Raw genomic sequence first — 19,626 nt, 5'->3', positions numbered from 1 at the left:
TTTTAGAACAAGAACATTGCAACCTCCACCCATGGCGAGATTGTTGGAGATCACTTTCGTGGAGCCTGAGCTCTACTACACTATAAGGAATTTTTTCCTTACTTTGCAATCCATTTGATCATGAACACACGTAAATGACGCTCGTTTCTTCCTTCCCTTCTAGTTGTTTGACTTTATTCGCTATCTTTGTCGCTCCATCTTTTCCAAAAGAGGACAAAACTAGACTAAAAAAGTTTGGTTCTGAGTTAGAAACCTTGTTTCTTTCAATTTCCTTTAAGCGTTGTAGCTATCTTGCCACAAGTTTCGACTCAAAAATGGAAGAAGCCTCGTTTAAGTAAATCAAAACGTTCTAATCAAGAGTTATCTTTTCAATTCAGCATAAAGTATCATATGAAGTTAGTTTTTTTTTCATCGTGGCTCACGACCTGTTGTATTTTAAATCTATTTTAAATGTGTCTCAGCTAAAATTTCGCGAAGAGACAACACCTCAGTCATTGCGTGTTTTGGAAAACAGCACGGCCTTTTGACAGGCATAATTTCTCCACATTTGTGCCTCAACAAAACTTTTTCGTAATCCCGAAACGCTTCAAATCAGAAAAGCAAATGTTTATGCAAGAATCTTAATATCACTCTGGTCCAATAAGCAAAGAGAAAGACCATAAAAACGTACCCATTTCTACATTTTTACCGGGTGCGAACTCACGTGTAGACCACTGATTACCCCGGGAAAACATGTAGCTTTTACGGGAAGGACACGATCATGTGATCATTTAATGAATTCAGAATGGCGCTAGCGGTATATCTTAAGGAGTCTAATTATCTGTTGTTCTCCCTAAGACGAGCAAGGTGTTTGATAGCGTCAACAATGATATATTCATTGGTCAACAAACTTAAGGACATTTGCTTGTCATCTTCTGCCATCCAAGATTTTATTATTATTATTATTCTGCCATCCAAAGATTTTATTATTATTATTATTATCCAGTGGTTCATAATTTACTTGTCTCAACTTAACCAGGCTTCGCGCATAAATTCTGTTTTTTTCGACCTGTTCCTTATGATCTGCAGCGTTCCCCAGGGTAGCATCCTTGGGCACCACCTTTTTATAGTTTATGCCAATGACTTATAATGGATTCCGCAACGGAATGGACCGTTATGTTGACTACACCAAACTGTTCATGTCATTTCGGGGTCAGGACAGTGAGTCATCTTTACCTCATTGGGCTACACAACTGGTGTTTTAATAACAGATAATTTTTTCACCTGGGTAAAACCAAGTTAGGAGCGTGCCCACAAGAAAACCAGCCGAAACCGGGCAAGGGCGAAAATGATCAAATCACTGATTTCGTTCTAAATCACTGATCAAATATGTGAAAAATGTGTTCTAAAGCAGGGAACAAATATGTGAAAATAATAGATAAAGATATTTCATTCACTGGGAGATATGGGGGTCCTCATGGAAAAACTCCTATTTGCAGCATTTCTTTGCATAATTTATAGGCTAAATTTGCTTTGCTCCTGTGACAAACGGAAATGACCTCTGAAAACTCAATCCAGCAGGTTATGTTCTATATCTACTAGGCTTCAAGAACATGGAAAAAAAGGGATCAATTTCTAAAAGAACTGTGGTGCTGCATCAGTAGGGAACGAGATAATCAAATGACTTTATGATGTAAATTGTCACTGTGAAGTGCAGTTTCAAAAACTTACGTTTCGAACCTTGGCTCTTCATTGAAGCAAATGGTAGAACTATTGGTTGTGTGTTTTACGTGTAGAAAATACAGCTTCTCTATTGCATTGGCAACGCGAAAACAAGTATAAAAATGTAGGGAGTAAATAAGACTTTTGTGACATACCGAACTGCCTAGATGTTGGAAAAAGGTCTGAGACTGCCATGTGCTACTTATGTCTGACGACTGGTTAGGATGCGTCTTTGCTATTCCTTTCTACGTTGGAAGGTGTTCTCGTAATAGCTCGCTCATCGATTAAAAGAATACCTTCGAACTTGCCTTGTCGTCTACGGGTTTCACGAAGGTATACCTTTTTGCGAAAAGTGCAAGTTAAACAATGAATTGAAACTTTTCGGAGGTAAGCGTGACATGACCAGTAATCCTTAGGGATCACTAGGGTCTCAAATGTCACAGAAGGGAAATACCCGATAGAATTCTATTCACCCTCACATTTAATTCCCACAATCATGCAGTTAACTCCATCATTCCTAGAAGAATGATGGATCTAGGTGTTGATTGTTTTCAACATGAGCATAGGCTACGTAGATTGGGTAACCACTTCCTACATTATCGAATTTAAATAAATAAATTTCTTTATTTATTTATTATGACTGTTGGGGTGATTAGAAATCTTTCTATTATTTTCTTTCTTGACGTTTGTGGAATAGATTGTCGACCAATTTGTTTGGCTCGTTTGAACGAAAGAAAAAGATTAGCCACGTTTTATCGAAAAACTGGCACGTTGCCTCTGACTTGTCGGAAAAGTCAGAGTCGCCACTAAACAAACGACAAAGTCAAAGAAACTGAGAAAAAGGAATGGAATTCTTGACACGTGATGATTGCAGAGATGAGAATGTATAAGTTTGTAGTGCACACTAGTGCATAGGGCGTTACCCTCGTTAGAAAATTTTGATGTCTAAAAAAGTGCGTATCAAGAAATCGTCTATTGTTCCGGCTCAACTTCACATATTAAGTAGTAAACAATAGTCCTTTTGTTCTTTGTAGCGCTGAGGGACTTTGGCCGAAGCGCCGCGAGAAAAGTTCGTGACTAATCGGAAACAAATTTTTGGCATCACAACTTAGCTATTTTGGAAGAGTAGGTAGCACACGACAAGTAAATTGTCACCGGACAATTTTCCCAAGGGAAAATTAAACGCTTATTTAGCCGCTTCGGGGGAGTGGGTAGCGTAAATTGGTCTCGTCGAGTCAACTCTCAATGGTCTACCCCAGGAAAAAATTGACCGCTATTGTGGCAATGCACATATCGAGAATTCAAAATATATTGTGTCTCATTCAGTCCACCTCTCTCCATATAAATCTTTCTCCAGAAACTGTCATAGTTCTAAACTAAAGTCGTCATAGTTCTAAACTAAAGTCTAGTCTTTCCGAGCGTTTAAATTCCCGCTCGTATGCTAATCGAAACTTCGACAAATCCCTCGTGTGTTCTGAAGCTGTTGTGCCATTGTTCAAAAATGGCCATATAGGGTCATTTTTCGCTTGTCTAACAAAGCCTATTGTCATAAAAATTGAGCCAATTTTCTTGATACGTTGCCAGAAACTTCCTCGGAATATTGCCGTCACTTCACCCGGTGAAGCGACAGTAGTTATAAATCGAGTAGGTTCCTGTCTAGTAAAGGAAGTAGCGCCGATATTGTTGTTCCATTTTGGTACCCATGGCTATACCATTAGTTGGTTTTTTATATTTGTCCCCGGATGAAAAGCAATTGAGTGTTAAGCTAGTTCAGCTAGGTGAAGTACTGTTTCAGAGTTAAGTTCCTTGAGAGTACGTTGACCGGAAAATATGCCAGGAGACCTTTGTAATTACGTATGACGATAAAAAGAGGTGATATTCAAAGTGAAATTACAATCGTGAGAAAATTTCTAGTGCGTGTTGGCTGTCTTTAAACTATGATAGTAACGATTTGACGATGGGTGCAATAATTTGTTCCAAATAGTTAGAAATAAATTCGGTAGGAAAACGACAGGCAGAGACGATTGTTCGACTTGAACTGTTAGGTTTGTGACAGGATGCACAGAGCAATACTAAGTAATCACCTTAAAGAGTGTGGTTTACGCCTAATTGGGGAAAGAATCTTTTAATACCACATTTTGAGCCCTTTTCGAGAACTTATTCCGTAGTAATATTTGGATTATTTTCGAGTAAACGAAGCAATTGATGATGAACATCAAAGGCGCACATGGTCCAAATCTTTTGACCGAAGAAAGCAGGTGCCTTCGTTCCAACTGCTGGCTTGATATCACTTGTCAGATTAATTACGACATCATTTTACAGATCCGATTCGCTTTGTTGCCTTGTGGAAAGGTTAAGCGGGATGAAAGCTCTTAAAAAGATTGATAAATATTACTGGTCTTGCACAGCGTTTAAATTTTTTAATTATATGTAGCGGTAGCAAAAGATCATTTCATGCCCTGAAAACTGTTGTAATTAAAAATTATTCATCACATTAATTAATGATCACATCGACCCTGCAATTTTATTGAGCGGTTCACTTTGACATTCATTCGGGAGTCATATCATGCTTTGTGTTTCTGGTATATTAGGTTTAATATAACTTACTTTTTATTTGCTAACTTTGAGTTAGTTGCTGGTTCACCGAGGAACAAAAAAAATCAGTAGTACCGTGGTCTCCCTGAACTCCTAAAAGTCCGAAAATCACAAAATGCACAGTTGGAAAAGTAGATGACACAGAGTGACTGTGGGGGGCACGTCAAAATACTTTTCAAGATTGTGTGGGTGTCGGGCATAGCGATATAGAGATATTGGGATTTGAAATACCTTCATATTTCAACTTTCTCAAATTTAGGAAAAGTTTTCTTAGCAGTAAGGGTAAGGTAAGGGAAGAAATGAATGGACAAGTTAGAATATTTCGGTGGTCTCAAGTTCTGATAGATAAAGAACATAACCCGGTGGATTGAATTTGCAGATGGCTTTACTGTTTGTCACAGTAGCAAGGCAAAGCTTGCTCATTAATTATACAAACAATGCAGGAAGAAGAGGATTTCCCATGGGGATCCCATATCTCCCAGGAATAAAATATTTTGACCTGTTATTTTCACGCATTTGTCGACTCATGATACTTTATAATTGGGCTAAGTTTGAGCCATATTGGAGATTTGAACATGAACACCTCTGGTCCAGTTTTCTTAATTACGTGGGTTGCAGATGCCATCGAAACCTCAGGAGTGTTCGACAGTAGACTGACATTTGATGCACACACAGTTAAACTGTGTCCTCTTGCTAATCCGCCCGTGGAAAGATAGGCCGAATAAAGTACTTGTTTAGGAAAGCCACACCCATTACTGTAGTGAGGTTTCTGGTCACATACTTCAGATCGTAACCTAAGCAGGATGCAAGGAGTGCAAGTATACTCAGCAGGGAAAGAACGTGCGACCATGCAATTATGCTAGAAGACCTAAGGTGGAGCCCAGTTAAGCCCCACCTGCATCATAGTGATGCCATGTGCTATTAAATAGTTGACTGAGCAGCCGCTAAGTTACTTAACAGCAAAGATTCATCCAGAGGGAACTTTAGCAAACGGGTCATCAAGAATTCCCACCAATTGTTGAAATATTCTGCTCTCTGGAACTAAGAACGGGCAAAAGTCTTTTCATTACACTGAGAACTATCAATTTTTGGAATAAATCGAGACCTTCTTCCAACATGACATGCTCTCTTGTTAATCTTGTAATTTCGTCTTTGTTTTCGTACTTATGAAAAACAATTTTAAGATGGCCTTACTATTCAACACTTTGTTTCTATTGTATCAGTGCAATAACCTACGGTGGAATAGGAATTGTAATTGCTCATGAAATAACGCATGGATTTGATAGCAATGGTAAGTATCATTTAAAGTCTTTGTAATCAAATTTGTGCTTGAATGGAAATTTAATATTTGATTAAATGTGAAGTATCCAGTCCATCAAGTTGCATGCGTTTCGGCACAAGTTTATGTAATACAAGAAATGCCATTTCCAAATATTATTCCTGTGTCGTTGATTTATTTAGATGAGGAGTGGACGGAAGTTTTATGTAATGAAAACCCTAGCGCCTATTATCAAAAGTAGGGACAGGACGATCACTGTCATCGTGAAAACATTATTCTTTCGATCACTGTGTTTTCATATTTTATAACGATTTTTTTTATCTTCGTGATTACTATTCATTATTATTGTTATCATCATCATCATTATCATTACCATCATTTACATCGTTACCCAAATTATCATTGTTAAATGATTCTTGTATATAAACAGTTTAGAAATTTGTCAAGTAGTTGAAATGGTACCGAGGTAGAACTAACGCGAAAATGATTTTGATTCAGTCAATCTACAGTGTTCACGTTAAAGAGTATAATGATTCCCTCTCCTTTTCTCTCAGATAGTTCGAGTTTTTATAGACAGAAACTAAACGGTCATAATTGCTAGAGCTAGAAATTTAACTCGAGTTTCTCTGTATGCAAATATCCCCTTCTGCCCAAGGAGTGAAGGCGCAAATCTAACGAACGGTTAACGCGCTGCAAATCCGTGCCAGATGCAGCAACTTACAAGGTCACCTCCCATGTTAACTCTGGAATGAACGATATCAGGATATCAGGATATGGTAGAGAGTAGAATTCTTTCACTTTCAAAGAATACGGCAGAGGATAGGTCCTGTTCTTTACTGATTCAAGACTCGTTCAGTGCACAAAGTATTAAGATGGCTGGACATCTCTCCTTCTGGTTGCTATTGCAGAAAAAATTGCTGTACTAATGTCTTGTGTAGTGCTTCCTATTTAAGAATTCCGAAGGCTAAGAATTACGAGGGCTGCTCTCGAAAAATCTTGTCTGCCTATGCTTTTAAGAAAGTTATGTTGAAGACAGATCAAACTTTGCGTATCCTTTCTTTCTTGGTTATTTCATGATTACCAGATATAAATTTCAAAAACGTGAGTCCTTCTTCGTCATGGCCGGGTTCTCCCGCACTACATGTACCCGATAATCCTTTTCAATGTTGGTTTTTAACTGCATGAACACGCATGGTTTGAAAACGATTCACGAGGTTTATGAAAACACCTTTCCCGACAAGACAAGGTTTATTCGTGATCTGACTACAACAAGTGATCAGACTACAACATGATTTGCGAGAAAACTGCTGAAAGTAGAGCTCAAAAAAGGATTGAAACTTGTAGCAAGACGGAGAGACATTTTTCCTTAATTATATGACTCACTCTCCTATTGATAGCTGAGTAATTATCCGATGTAAAAATGTATTTCTTTCGGAAATCTCTGGTATTATTGGGGATATTTTTCTATCATCGGCAGCTTTTCTAGTTTTGGCCCTCAGCCTCCAGAAAAACCCAAAATAACATATAACTCGTGAAGGGAGCTGTGCAAGTTCGGTCCACCCTACCCACACCAAGGAGTAGCTATGAGCTGGCAGCTTAGAACCTACTTGTATTTACGTTCACACACTAGGGATTGCAAGTCTCTGGGGGAGGGTAGGTTAATTCATGGGGTAACCCCTCGAGAGGGGGCTCCAAAGAAACGATGAAGTACGAAAGGGAGGTAAGGTGTCCGGAACAAGAGTTATCTGGGGTCGGCACCCCAGAGGAAAAAGACGCCGAAGCGATGAATAAATTGAGAGATGATAGGTGGAGCCAAAGCTCAGGGCATAAGAGCGGAGAAGAAATTAGAATAAAAAGGAAAACATAAGAAAACCAAAATCTTAATACCAAACTTGACGGGCCCTGGTGCGAATCTACTGCTGGGTTCCTGGCACACAAAATGAAACTATTACTTTAACACTATTTGAAAGAAAGAGACGTTCCGAAATAAATGGCAAGGAATCAAACTGGAATCCCCATGAAAGAGAAGCACTATCATGCTATCATACCTTCCAATTATGTGGAAGAAGCTGACGATAACTAGTATCATCATTATCATCGTCATCACCTTTATATTGATTATCATGTTTTTATTTTCTGTTTTCAAAAAAAGGTTGTGATTCTTCACACCTACGAGAAGACACTCGTAGTGTTGAAAATGTTTCTTCCGATATTCCGACTGCATACTAATCTCCCTTCAGGCGGTATTGTCAACTGGATACGCGTGAAGTGACTACTTCATGACACACAAACGTTTACTTACTTCTTAATTTATTTGTTCACCACAAGTACTATTCTTTTTTTTCCTTGTTCTTTTGTCGCTAAAATTCTGTGGCTATCATATTTATTAGCATAATTATTATCAATATCATTATAGATATCATTGATGTCAGCTATATTATTCTTATTTACCATCTTTTGCAGGTCGAAAATACAACAAAAATGGTGATCTTGTTAACTGGTGGTCTGAGTCATCCAACGAAGCTTTTGAAAAAAAAGCTCAGTGTTTCATAAAGCAATATTCAAACTTTGAAGCCTATGCGAAAAAGGCGAGTGCATTTGAAAAATTTACTCGCATCTGAAAATTTACTCGCAGATTACTAGAGTAAGACTGCATCTTCCCGTTTTTGGAATGTGATGGTGTTTGAGATAAATATGACCCACTGTATTTCCTTGTCAAGATCCTAATCAACCAGGCAATAAGGCAATAAGAAAGTTCAATTTGTCTTTAGTTTGTCTTTAATTCGTCTTAATTTTGTCTTTAATTCGTTTTAAGAACAGTGCTTAAATGATATTCCAAAATGCGTGTCCAGCTAACTGAAGTCTTTAAAAGCGCCAGAAAACAGTCAAAACATCAACGTCTTACGTAGGTTAATACACAGTTAGTTTTCATCCCGGCTCCCGAACTCCTCCTTTTTTTTTCTTCTTGCATGCTACAAACCTCAACCTCGTCTCGGACCATAAAAACACAAAAACAGAACTCGGCCAATATCTAGCCATCTTGACCTTAAGCTTAGTCAACAACAAGTACCATGACATTGTTCCGCTGAGGTCTATGGTTTTTGACTATTCATTGTTCTGCTCTAACACGGATGAGCATTTTAAAATCCAATGAAGGAGAGAACCTCTCGAGCTTAACATAATCCACCCCTCAGATTGTTTTTACAACCTTAACATTGTAAGTGTTTGGTTGCCATCATTTTAGTGTCTCCTAATCCTAACTTCATGAAACTCTCTCAATTTAGCTTAATGGTATCCAGACCCTTGGGGAAAATATTGCAGACAACGGAGCTATCAAGCAAGCGTATTTGGTACGTCTCAGCGAATAGTATATTTTATTGACTGAATGTACTTAGAATCGGAGCATTTTGCTTTTAAACGGCATTTATTTTTCATCGTATGTATTTTTCACAAAACAGAAATAATCCATAGTATTTTGTCTATCTAGTCAAAAGTTTATAGAATCGCGCGAGCGCTGACAAAGGAGACTGACAGTTAACTTAAGACCCCAGTAGTATGATGACTCTTTCCTTGGACCCTTCTAAATGGTAAATCTCTTTAGCCGATAATCGTTGTCTAGGGTTGCCGCAAAATAAGTGTCTTTTACCGTGACAGGCGTATAAAAAATGGATTAAGAAGAATGGCAAAGAACCTCAACTTCCTGCACTGAATTATACAAATGAACAGCTTTTCTTCATAAGCGCTGCTCAGGTAAACTAAAACTTCAACTTTTCAGCAGAAAATTTCAATGAAATATTTTTATGCTTAACGTTGTTTGTTTGTTAGTCTGCTTTTCGTTACTAGACCATACTTGTTTAGTAATGAAGACTCTCTTCCTTTTATTTCTCTATATATCAGTCCTTATCCACACATAAACCATCCATATCCTTCTAATGTCATACTCCTTGGTAACTATTTTCACAACGCTCAGAAGTGATACAGTGATTTCACTTATCGCGGTTTCTAGTACATGCAACCCATTAATGGTGGCTTCTTGATACCATAGTAATCACTACTCTATATCTAATTGATGCGTAGGCTCCAATGATAGATAACACAATCACCGTTCTCCAACGCCAATTTCTTAGTCGTCAGCTCTTCTCACAGCGTGTTTGAACTGATTGATGGCTTATACACGACAATGTATCTTTATTCGAGATGCTGTAAATGTATCTTTGAGAGAGCTTCACGGATGTGAACCGTTTTATGAGCAGTATGACTTTTTCTGTCTACCATTCATTTGATTTTGGTACATGAGCCGCTAACTGCTGACTGATTCTGATATTTCCTAGGTGGATTGTGGATCTATTCTTCGGCCAGTTGCTTTGAAGAAAATTGAGCAGGCAACGCACACTCTGGATCACTGGAGGTAAACCGAATGAAAAAAATCGACTAGAACAAAATAAAACTCGATGAAACTTGGTAAATTTTAGATTAACAAAATAAGCTGTTGTCCTATTCTTTATCCTTCATAAGTCTTGGCTCTACCTCCGTCATCATTTAACTGAAACAGCGCCATAAATCAACCCATGATTCCCCCAAAAAAAATGTGTTAAGTAGATGGCAGTGCCCTTGTGCATTATAAAACGAATCATCTGTTCTGAATTGCTACCCGAGCGAGAAAAATGGGCCCATCTTACGCCCTCGGGATTGCTTGTTTTGATCCCGCGCCAGAAAAACACTGCGTGAACATTCGTATTTTTGGGACAATTTCGGCAATGGAGATGCAAAAATTGACACAAAACAGTCAAATAAAGAAAAGAGATTTTGGCGAGTTTATTGTGCTACAAAAACCGGAAAGTTTTCTTTTGTAGGTTTTCTTTTTTGAGCGTAAAGAAACCTACGAGCACGCACCATTACCGTTGGCTTTCCTTCTCAGCGCTAGCGAAATACCTTTCCCATATCTTATCTTTGGTAAAGATGGCGGGATTTTAGCCTCGTTCACTTCCTACGTTATTATGGACCTCGAATTTGTGTTGTTGAATTTTTAGGACGTTTAAATGATTCGAAAACTTTGAGGGCTCCGCATGAAAATTGGATATATATGTTTCTATATATAGATATTAATAATGATAATAATTTCTAGCGCAAAATACATGTGGATATGATCTAATGCGCTAGACCATATTAGGGCGGTTCATTACTGGGAGATCGCTTTAAAAATTCGAATTATTTGAATAATATAAGAAAAACTTAATAGACAATATTCGTATTCCTCGACGGCCCTGGGACGAGTAAGCGCTTGCGGGTGAATGCGAGGCTAATGCGGGGAATAGCTGCCGCGAAATACAAGAAAGTAATGGCCGGTGTAGCAGAAATGGAAGTAATTTTTAAAAACTGGAAGGTTCCAGAGCTTAAAAAATACCTACAGGCTCGAGGAATATCTGTCTCCAACTAAAAGAAGGAAGAATTAGTCGAACTGACGGAAAAGCCCACGAACTTGCTCTCGAATTGACCGACGACTGTGAGTCCATAAGTGATGTTGTGAATGCAAAGTTGGTTACAAGAAATGGTTTAATCCGAAATCCAGAAATCCAGAAATCCAGATGGTTTCTAACCTTCGATTAGTCAGACTTAGTTGCCTTCTGAATTCTGTTTGTCGTGGAAGCATTTTTCAAACGTCTCGTCTCCAGATCCTGGCCTTGTTTCATCTTTCACTTCTTTTCGTTGGAGGTTTAGGAAAATCAAATATCGTAGGAAAAGAGTTTACCTTTGTTGGCCCTAACCCTCCTACAAAGTGTTTAGAGCATATACGAGTATGCCTTGTGACATTTAGGCTTTCCAGCCGGCATGCTGGGATCCACCTTCGACGTCTTTCCTGTTCACTTATCCCAGGAGCGTACTGTTTTTTTTTTGTCGTTTGTTGGCAACAGTAGACAGTAACATTCGAAACGTTGGGGTATTTGATTGGGTTCTTTTTCTTAGCCTCGCTGTTGGTACAGTTGTAGGCATAAGAAGATGTTTCGGCATTTTTTACGCGAAATCGAAGAAATTAAACACTTCCCCGCATCAGCCTCGCATTCATGCTCAGGGCCTACTCGTCCCAGGACCGTCGGGGAATACGAATGTTGTCTATTGGATATATATGTTTCTATGTATATTAATAATAATAATAATTTGTTACTTACATAGCGCAAGATACATGTGGATATGATCTAATGCGCTAGATCATATTAGAGTTCTAAAAGTGTTCATTACTGGGAGATCGCTTTAAAAATTCGAATTATTTGAATAATATAAGAAAAACTTAAATAACACCTCCTTTTGCAATTCAAAAACTGAGCAAAAGTCAAATCATTTGAAATGACAACACTCAGGCAATATCCAGCCATTTTAAGCTCGCACTTGATTGATAATGCATGCGTCGGTCAAAGGCTCTCTTGAAATCTAACTGACGTACAGAGGGATTGGAATGAGTGCTTTACTTGCTCTAAGCAGCTCCTATGGTTCTCAAGAATTAGTCAATACGCATACATGTATACTTCCTCCGAAATAATTTGCACATTCGGAAATGGGGAGGCAAATTCTCGGGCGATAGTTTCTTGGAGTTTTTAATTTCATTCAAGGTCTCTAATGAGGATGTTCATCCCCTTTCGATGCATTGTGAAACATTTACTTAAAGTTAGCAAGTGGTCAAATATGCATGGTTTCATTCTTGTTTTCTTTTTGCTGATCTCCTTCATGTCTTTGTTTTATTTCATATGTCAAAGCACCCTACAACTCCCCACACTCTGTTCCCGATTCCTTTCATTGCTTCTTTTTGTTTTTTAGTCGTTAAACAATCTAAGCCCGCCTTACTTTGAGGACATTGTATCTCTTAAACCTACCTCTAACTATGCTTTTCACTCCTCTACACTTGGGGATCGCGCATTTGTTCATGCTGCTCCTGCCGTTACTAATCAGATGTTGTAGTAGCCTGTTGTAGCAGCCTGACTACAACTCAAAACTTTTCTTTTCGGGAAAGCGTTTAGTACTGGAGCTTCAGAACTAGTATAATATAAAGCACTTTTGAATATTTGCATAGTTAGCGTTTTATTATATTTTTGCTTCAAGCACTAGATTTTGTTTCCTCCACATCATTATTCTTTGATGTTCTTTTTTCTTCTTTAATATCAGCTACTTTATTCAACTAAAAGACAATAGTATGCAATACAACATATTATCAATTATACTATTGTCAGTGGTACAAATATAAATGCAAGTAATACAATAATGAAGCAAATAAAGCGTCAAAGAGCAACTTCGAAAGAGAGAAGCAACTAAACTTAATAAGTGGGCAGTTCGGTTTTTGTTTATGAGATGCGGACCAAATCAATCTCTCTCCGAGTTTTCCATCTCAGACACAAGGTATTCGGAGTTATAGAACTTTTTTCAAATCTGCTACCTGCGGCAGTTTTCAAATCCACTACGTGAACACAATTAAAATATGTTAGACCTGTTCTTCTGGGGTTTAGATATATTCCAGTTCTTCTTTGTTTCCGTTTTCTGCCCATGTGAGGAGCCCTTAAGCCCGTTGAATTTATTACTAATGTAATTTGGTTTTAACAACTAAGTTTGAATTGTAAATTGGCCACCGTAAAGAGTTGAATAGCTGACGTTTCGAGCGTTAGTGCTTCGTCAGAGCGAATGGAGGAATTGAAGGTTGTGTGTGTTTATATACAGCAAGTGTAGCTACGCTATCGGTGGGAACCTGTTGGCGAGAAAAACAAGAATGAATTAGTAGAATGAAAAACGTTCGTTGATTCCTATGGGATTAAGAGTGCTGATTTGTGCTTTCCGAGCTACCAAACTGTTAGGAAAGATGAATAAAGACTGATAGTTTCGAAAGAAACTGTTTGGGGCCGCTTCGGTGGGAGTAACGAAATAATTTGAAAATATCAACAAAGTTGAAATGGTAAATTGGCCACCGTAACGATTACAAAAGCTGACGTTTCGAGCGTTAGCCCTTCGTCGGAGCGTTAGGGAAAGATGTTAGGAAAGATGGCAGACTGCCATATGCTGGTTAGAATAACTAGAATGACTAAAGTGTCAAGGGACTGGTTTTGATTCGTCCTTGTCATTCCATGCCCAAATTCCTTTGAATAGGGTTTATAATATTTTTTCTTGAAATGAATTATTTTGAAAGTACAGTCCTTTCGCCTTTTTGAGCATATTCGAATGCAGTGTTGTAGTCGTCTTGACAGCATTGATTGGGTTTAAATATAAGCGATATCGGGTTCGCGACTTCAATGTCTTTTTTGGCCAGTTGACTGTGATTTAAAGTTTCAGACATTTGTAATACCTCAGTACTAACATAATAAACAAACTACTTTATGGTTGGTTCGTTTGTGCGATTTTTATTGATTTATCACAATCACAAACTCACTCGATCGAAGACTCGCTTGTTCGTTTACGATTCTTGAACTCGTGAATAAAAACCGTACGCGCTCACCAACCATAAAGTAATCTATATATATCTTATAGCCTTGTGTAGCGAAGGGCCTTCGCAATACCTTTGCTGATAACAACGAAAAAGCTTTCGGAGCAAATGCGTGGCTTTAGGTATTCCTGTCTTCTAATATTTGACTTTGAAATCATGACTTGAAATGAAAATGTAGCATCCTTCACAACTCTTTCCGAACCATCCTAACTACTACCCAAGAGCAAGAGCTACCCATTGCCCCAAAGATTCAAGCCTCGCAAGAACTCTGGTTTTTGGGCAGTTATACTAGTTATCTTTTTTTTTTTCCGCTAATCCGATTTTATCTATAAATTTCTACTGGCTGACGATCTTTCAAAAACCATGTTCCCTTGAGACATTCTTATCGCCCTTGGGGTTTAGTCTTTTGAGTATCATCCAGTTCCAAAAACATAAACTCCTTAACTTGAATGCCTGTTGTTCGACTGGTCACCTACCGTAACACTTCACGCCCATGAGTGCCACCCTCTTCACCAGTGGCAAATATATGGAATATATCCTAAGCGTCAGAAGTCAACCCACCAGATCTTAAGAACCTCAAGATCATTCTTGTATGTATGATCAATATTTAGCTAATGCGAACCAAACCTGAGGAATAGTTAGTTTTACCCCATTTCTATACAAAAATGCCGCGCATAAGATCAAGGCTAATATAACTTACATAATGCGGATTGATCGCAAAAAAGGTGAAATCTACATATTAAACATCGATAGCTAACTTGAACGCATAACTAGTTTACCGGCCGTCGTACGGTTTTCGCAGAAAACCAATTGATATTTAACACACAATTTATAAACATACTGAAATAATTTCTTGCATCATAATCTGAATGACATTTCACAATATTTGTGATCGATCACAAAAGTCATAATGATGATAATGATAATCACGGATAATAATATTAAAGCACGTTTACAAATAGATGATTATAATAGCCCTGACACGTGAGATCTTTGCATTCTTAAACTTTCATTTAAAACGTTTGTCTCCAGTAGACGCTGTTTAAGATACTCACCGATATACGGAACTGTCTTTTTGATTAAAAATGTCAAAAAGGTTGCATTTAAGAATTAAGATAAACACACGATTAAGCTTTGAAGATTCATTTCATATTCTCGCTCGCTCACCCAGAAAATGTAACATTTTGAGTAAAGAATGGATATGGTTAAAGCCTGCTATTCAGAATACCTTTCTCGCCGGCCGTAGAAGAGTTTCTGTTTCGATGCCACCAGTCTTCCAATGGTAAACAAAAAGTAGATGAGACGGCTCATTACAACATAAAGTGGCCTAAGGCTTCCTTTCCTTTTGGAAGAATTTGCATAGGTTTACATTTTTGATTCTGGGACAGAAAAGTGTCACGAGAGTAGGCAGTATGTTATAAACAGTTTTATATTGAAGCATCATCTGATTAAAAACTTTTATGATTACAGTTATATTTACTTTATTAACTTTAGTTCCAGGTTTAATTATGTATTGTTTCCCTTCTTCTGAACAGTAGTTAAGTCCTTGCCTATATCGCTTGGTAAAAGAGGGAAGGATTTTATTTCTATAATCACCGTTACATCAAGAAATGGTTAGATATTCTAGTCTTCTCGGATAGGGATGAATAAATGGAGGTCCCGTCTCCTGCAGGGTTGGGGTAGGAGACGTTAATTTTCCACACACGAGATTACTGTGTCATGGATGTCCTCCCCTGGGGTGGGATGGGTGGGAAGGTGAGATCGATGGACTGAAGCAGCTGCCAGAAGCGCCTGATATGCTGACTTCTGTTCGCAACCTTACACTGCACCCGCCTCTGGGCTGCAATTGGTCAGATATAAACTATATTAATATTAATTATAAAATAAGTAAGATCTAGATATTAATCTACGGCAAACTGAGAATGATTTTCCGCAACTCAAGCAATTTTAGCGCTCTTTCTATGGTAGAAAATTAGAAAAGTCACACATCTTAAGAGCACCCTCTCTTCGTTCTCTATAGATATTTCTCTCACTTTTATTTCTCCCAAGTAAAGCTGAAATTTTTTGCCCCATATACAATGCTTGGGACGCAATGCAGGGGTGTTTTCATTAGTTTCGAGAAGCCAAGTGTTTTTGTGATGCTAATCGTTTCATACAGCGGAGTTTTCTTCGTATTCGGTCGTCTTTGTTTGGTCTCATTTCCAACGCTTTTATTGTCCAATTTGCTATTCCCTACAAAACCAGTTTTAACAACTCGGAGAAAGATTTGTTGACTGGCCTCACCTTATTTATACAATCTATAAGGCCAATCAGATCTCCTCCTCATAATCATGATCATGATTGAAATTAAAATTTTGATTGTCGTCGTGATTGAAATTGTAAATTTGATTTTTATGGTGATAGGTATTAGATGGTAGTATTGCAAGGACGAATAATAACGTTATTCCTCCACTTTTCCTCTTCATAGGGTTGTTGGGGAAATGTCAAACTCAAAGGATTTCGCTGCAGCATTTAATTGCCCAGCTGAATCTCGAATGAATCCTGAAAGAAAATGCTCCATCTGGTGAATCCCAGTACTAACAGCTTTATCACGAGGCTCCGGTTTGATAGTTCCCACCATGAAGAAAGTTGTTAAAAAGAGGGGTCTTTGATCTTCAATTCAATTTCATTGGTCGTTAATTGAGTTCTCGTCGCTCAGGTGTAATGATATAGAATATTATTGGAAATTCATTGCACTTCGTGTCTTTCGCTTTGAAATATTTTTTTCCTTTTACTCAAATAGCGTTATAAAGGAATTATCTTATGTTTACATTCCATGCTGAAATACTAACCATGCCATTACTATTGATTAAATCATGCCGATGAGAATTATGTCAAAACTGCAACGACACTTTATGTAATAATTCAAAGTAGATCAATCAAAAAAGGAAGAATTATCAAATATTACTTACGTGTAAGTTCTCCTCTTAAAACAAAACACTTTTCAGTGCTCACTTTATGAGTACCCCTTAAGAAAAAGAAAAGGAAAAAACTAAACGAATCTGGCTTTGTCCACTTCTTATGTCATGCAAATTAAAGGAGACTTTTCGTAACAAGTAAAACAAAAGCAAAATGTGCATTAACTAACGTTTTGCTGATGTAAAAATTTCGCCAAACCTCTAGTTAATTAGCAAGAGCTCTCATACACCGAATGCAAATATGGTGTCCAATTTGAATTGCCATTGTTCTGGACTCACTAGCCTCGTCTTCACGTGGAAACACAAAAGAATTATTACATGCATGAGGGCGAGTGAGTCCAGAACAATGGCAACTCAAATTGGACGTCATAATTGCATTCGGTGTATGGCTTAAATGGAGTAATTCCCCATTTTAAATCACTTTCATGGCCCAAATAATTTCACTTAAGCTTACAATGAAATGATCTGAGCGTTGATATATGGGATCATTCATCCATAGAGATAATAGACCCTTATAATATATAATGACACATCTCCTTCTGCTATGGCAGAAGCACTGCATCCAGTGTATACTTTGATCTTTTGACTTCGTAAGCTTATGGCACTGATGAATTCCCTTAACCCCCTCCTCGTAGTAGCAGAGATGACAGGCTTTTGTAGACCCACAAATAAAGTAAAATCGTGGTTAGGTGAAGGAAAAACCAGACAGACACTCCTGGTTAACAGATGTTAATGAGTAAAATGTGGTGTCCTGTGCAATGTTCAGGCGATTTATCAGACCTATACTATCTTATCCGTCCAAGTGGTCTTTTCCGAAAAGGCAAGCCTGGATTTTTCTGGCTCCAGTTAAATGATGGCTGGGTTTTCCAACTCGATGACACCCAAACGAAAAAAGATCAACATCGACAAGCAAACAAAAAGACAAATAGAAAGAAGGTCTAGTTATTTTCGTTCCCATATTCTTTGGAATGTATCTGGTTTTTGGAATCAAAGATGACCAAAGGAATTAAGCATGCTATATTTCGATTCAGTTGCTTTGATTTATGATATATAAGCAACCTAGCTCAGGTTAACCTTATAAGTACTGGGGTGATATGATTTGCCTGACTGAAGCTCGTACAGGATGAACGGCTCGGTGCTACTGCAGGAATAACTTTTTTTTAACTCATTATTTTATTCACAATCTTACAAATTACAAATGCAGTCACTTACGTAACTTATAGTACGATACGACTACTCACATTATTTACAGTGTAACAACGGTTTATACTACTTACAAAACAGTCCAAAGCTTAATTACACCATTATTGTTAGATTCTATTATTACTACTATTACTACTAAGTGCCACTGTTACTAGTTTTACAGTATTATAATACACTATACTATAAAATACTAACACAGATATTACTACTTCTAGTATTGCAATTAGCTTAACCAATTATTGATTTCACCATATTAAGATTTGTAAGAAGCAGTGTTGAATCTGATCTTGGAAAAAGAAAAAACTGCGCAAAGATACACAAACTTAAAAGGGAATTACCTAAAACAGAAAAATACATGTAGCAAAAATTATATAAGATTGATGTCGACAAGATAACGTTTAAAAGACAGAAATATGTACCTACAAAGTCCATCGGCGTGCTTTGGCGCTTCGGCCCTCTGTCAGCCGAACGTTTTAGCTGTTCATAATTAAACCACAATGTGCAAGAATTTCTGTCTCCATACCTCTATATACCTGTCCACTGATGATTGATTTATCCACTTTAAAGCTAGCCTTTTGACCTGTCTTCTTTGCCTCTTTTAAAACCGGATAGAGCTTCTGGTGGATTTCGTCAATCTCTTTCGGAAAATCGTTAGAAATTCCAATTCTACTGCCTTTGAGGTTCTTAACAAAGGAATATGTTCCTTGTCCTTGTAAAAGCTAAATTTTGCAATAATCGGTCTCGGCTTGGAAGAGCGAGCCATATCCTGCCGTGTTGGAATTAGATGCACTCGCTCGAATTGAAAGCCTACAACGTCTTCTTCTGGAATATTCATCTTCTCACGCATCATGATACGAACAAGTTCCTCTGTTCTAGTATTGGATTCCCCTCGTTTATCTTCAATACCAAATATATTAATATTTTCTCTCCTTGTGTAGGCTTCTAGTTTAATGTTACGTCGCTTTAGATTCATGACCTCTTCCTTGAGAGAGTTAAGTTTTTCATTATTGTTTTACTGCAAGCGTAAACCGTAGTGGCTTTTAGGTCTGTTATTTCCCTAACAGTGCTCTCCACCGCTTGTTTCAACTGCTTATTCTCTTCTTCTAGCTGCATCATACGTGTTTTAACAGCATCAAATTCGGCCACGACCCGTAATATTTTGTTGAGTTTGGCGTTGATCTCGGCCATTTTGGAGGTATCGCAGCAATGGCCGGCGACTGAAGCGTCTTCGTCTGTTTGGGAACCATTTTCTCGTTGTCTTTTTCGCGTATTTTTCGTATCTGTCACCGGTTTATCTTTGTCGTGAGGCATATTAGTTTCAGCGACAGAGGGCCGGTTTAAACTTAGTAATTACATCGTTTAACTGCTCACTTAAACCAGAGCTTCAAAAACACGTCTTATCTCAATCCTGGCCCAGTCCTTCCAACTGCAAC

At 37.9% G+C, this 19,626-nt stretch overlaps 1 protein-coding gene across 1 annotated transcript in view; it reads left to right on the top strand.

Moving 5' to 3' along the window:
- Positions 1 to 18,701, top strand: part of LOC111321554 (endothelin-converting enzyme homolog) — an 86,171-nt gene extending 67,470 nt beyond the window's left edge. Inside the window, exons 14-19 of the mRNA XM_022924470.2 lie at positions 5,520 to 5,587; positions 8,039 to 8,163; positions 8,860 to 8,925; positions 9,230 to 9,325; positions 9,907 to 9,983; positions 16,501 to 18,701. Coding sequence (XP_022780205.2) covers positions 5,520 to 5,587; positions 8,039 to 8,163; positions 8,860 to 8,925; positions 9,230 to 9,325; positions 9,907 to 9,983; positions 16,501 to 16,600 — 532 coding nt within the window. The 3' untranslated portion in view covers positions 16,601 to 18,701. The remainder of the gene's footprint in view (positions 1 to 5,519; positions 5,588 to 8,038; positions 8,164 to 8,859; positions 8,926 to 9,229; positions 9,326 to 9,906; positions 9,984 to 16,500) is intronic.
- The last annotated feature ends 925 nt before the right edge of the window (positions 18,702 to 19,626 follow it).

Source organism: Stylophora pistillata, chromosome 8 (assembly GCF_964205215.1).
Source record: "Stylophora pistillata chromosome 8, jaStyPist1.2, whole genome shotgun sequence".
NCBI lineage: Eukaryota > Metazoa > Cnidaria > Anthozoa > Scleractinia > Pocilloporidae > Stylophora > Stylophora pistillata.
This window is presented reverse-complemented; position numbering and strand designations above follow the sequence as displayed.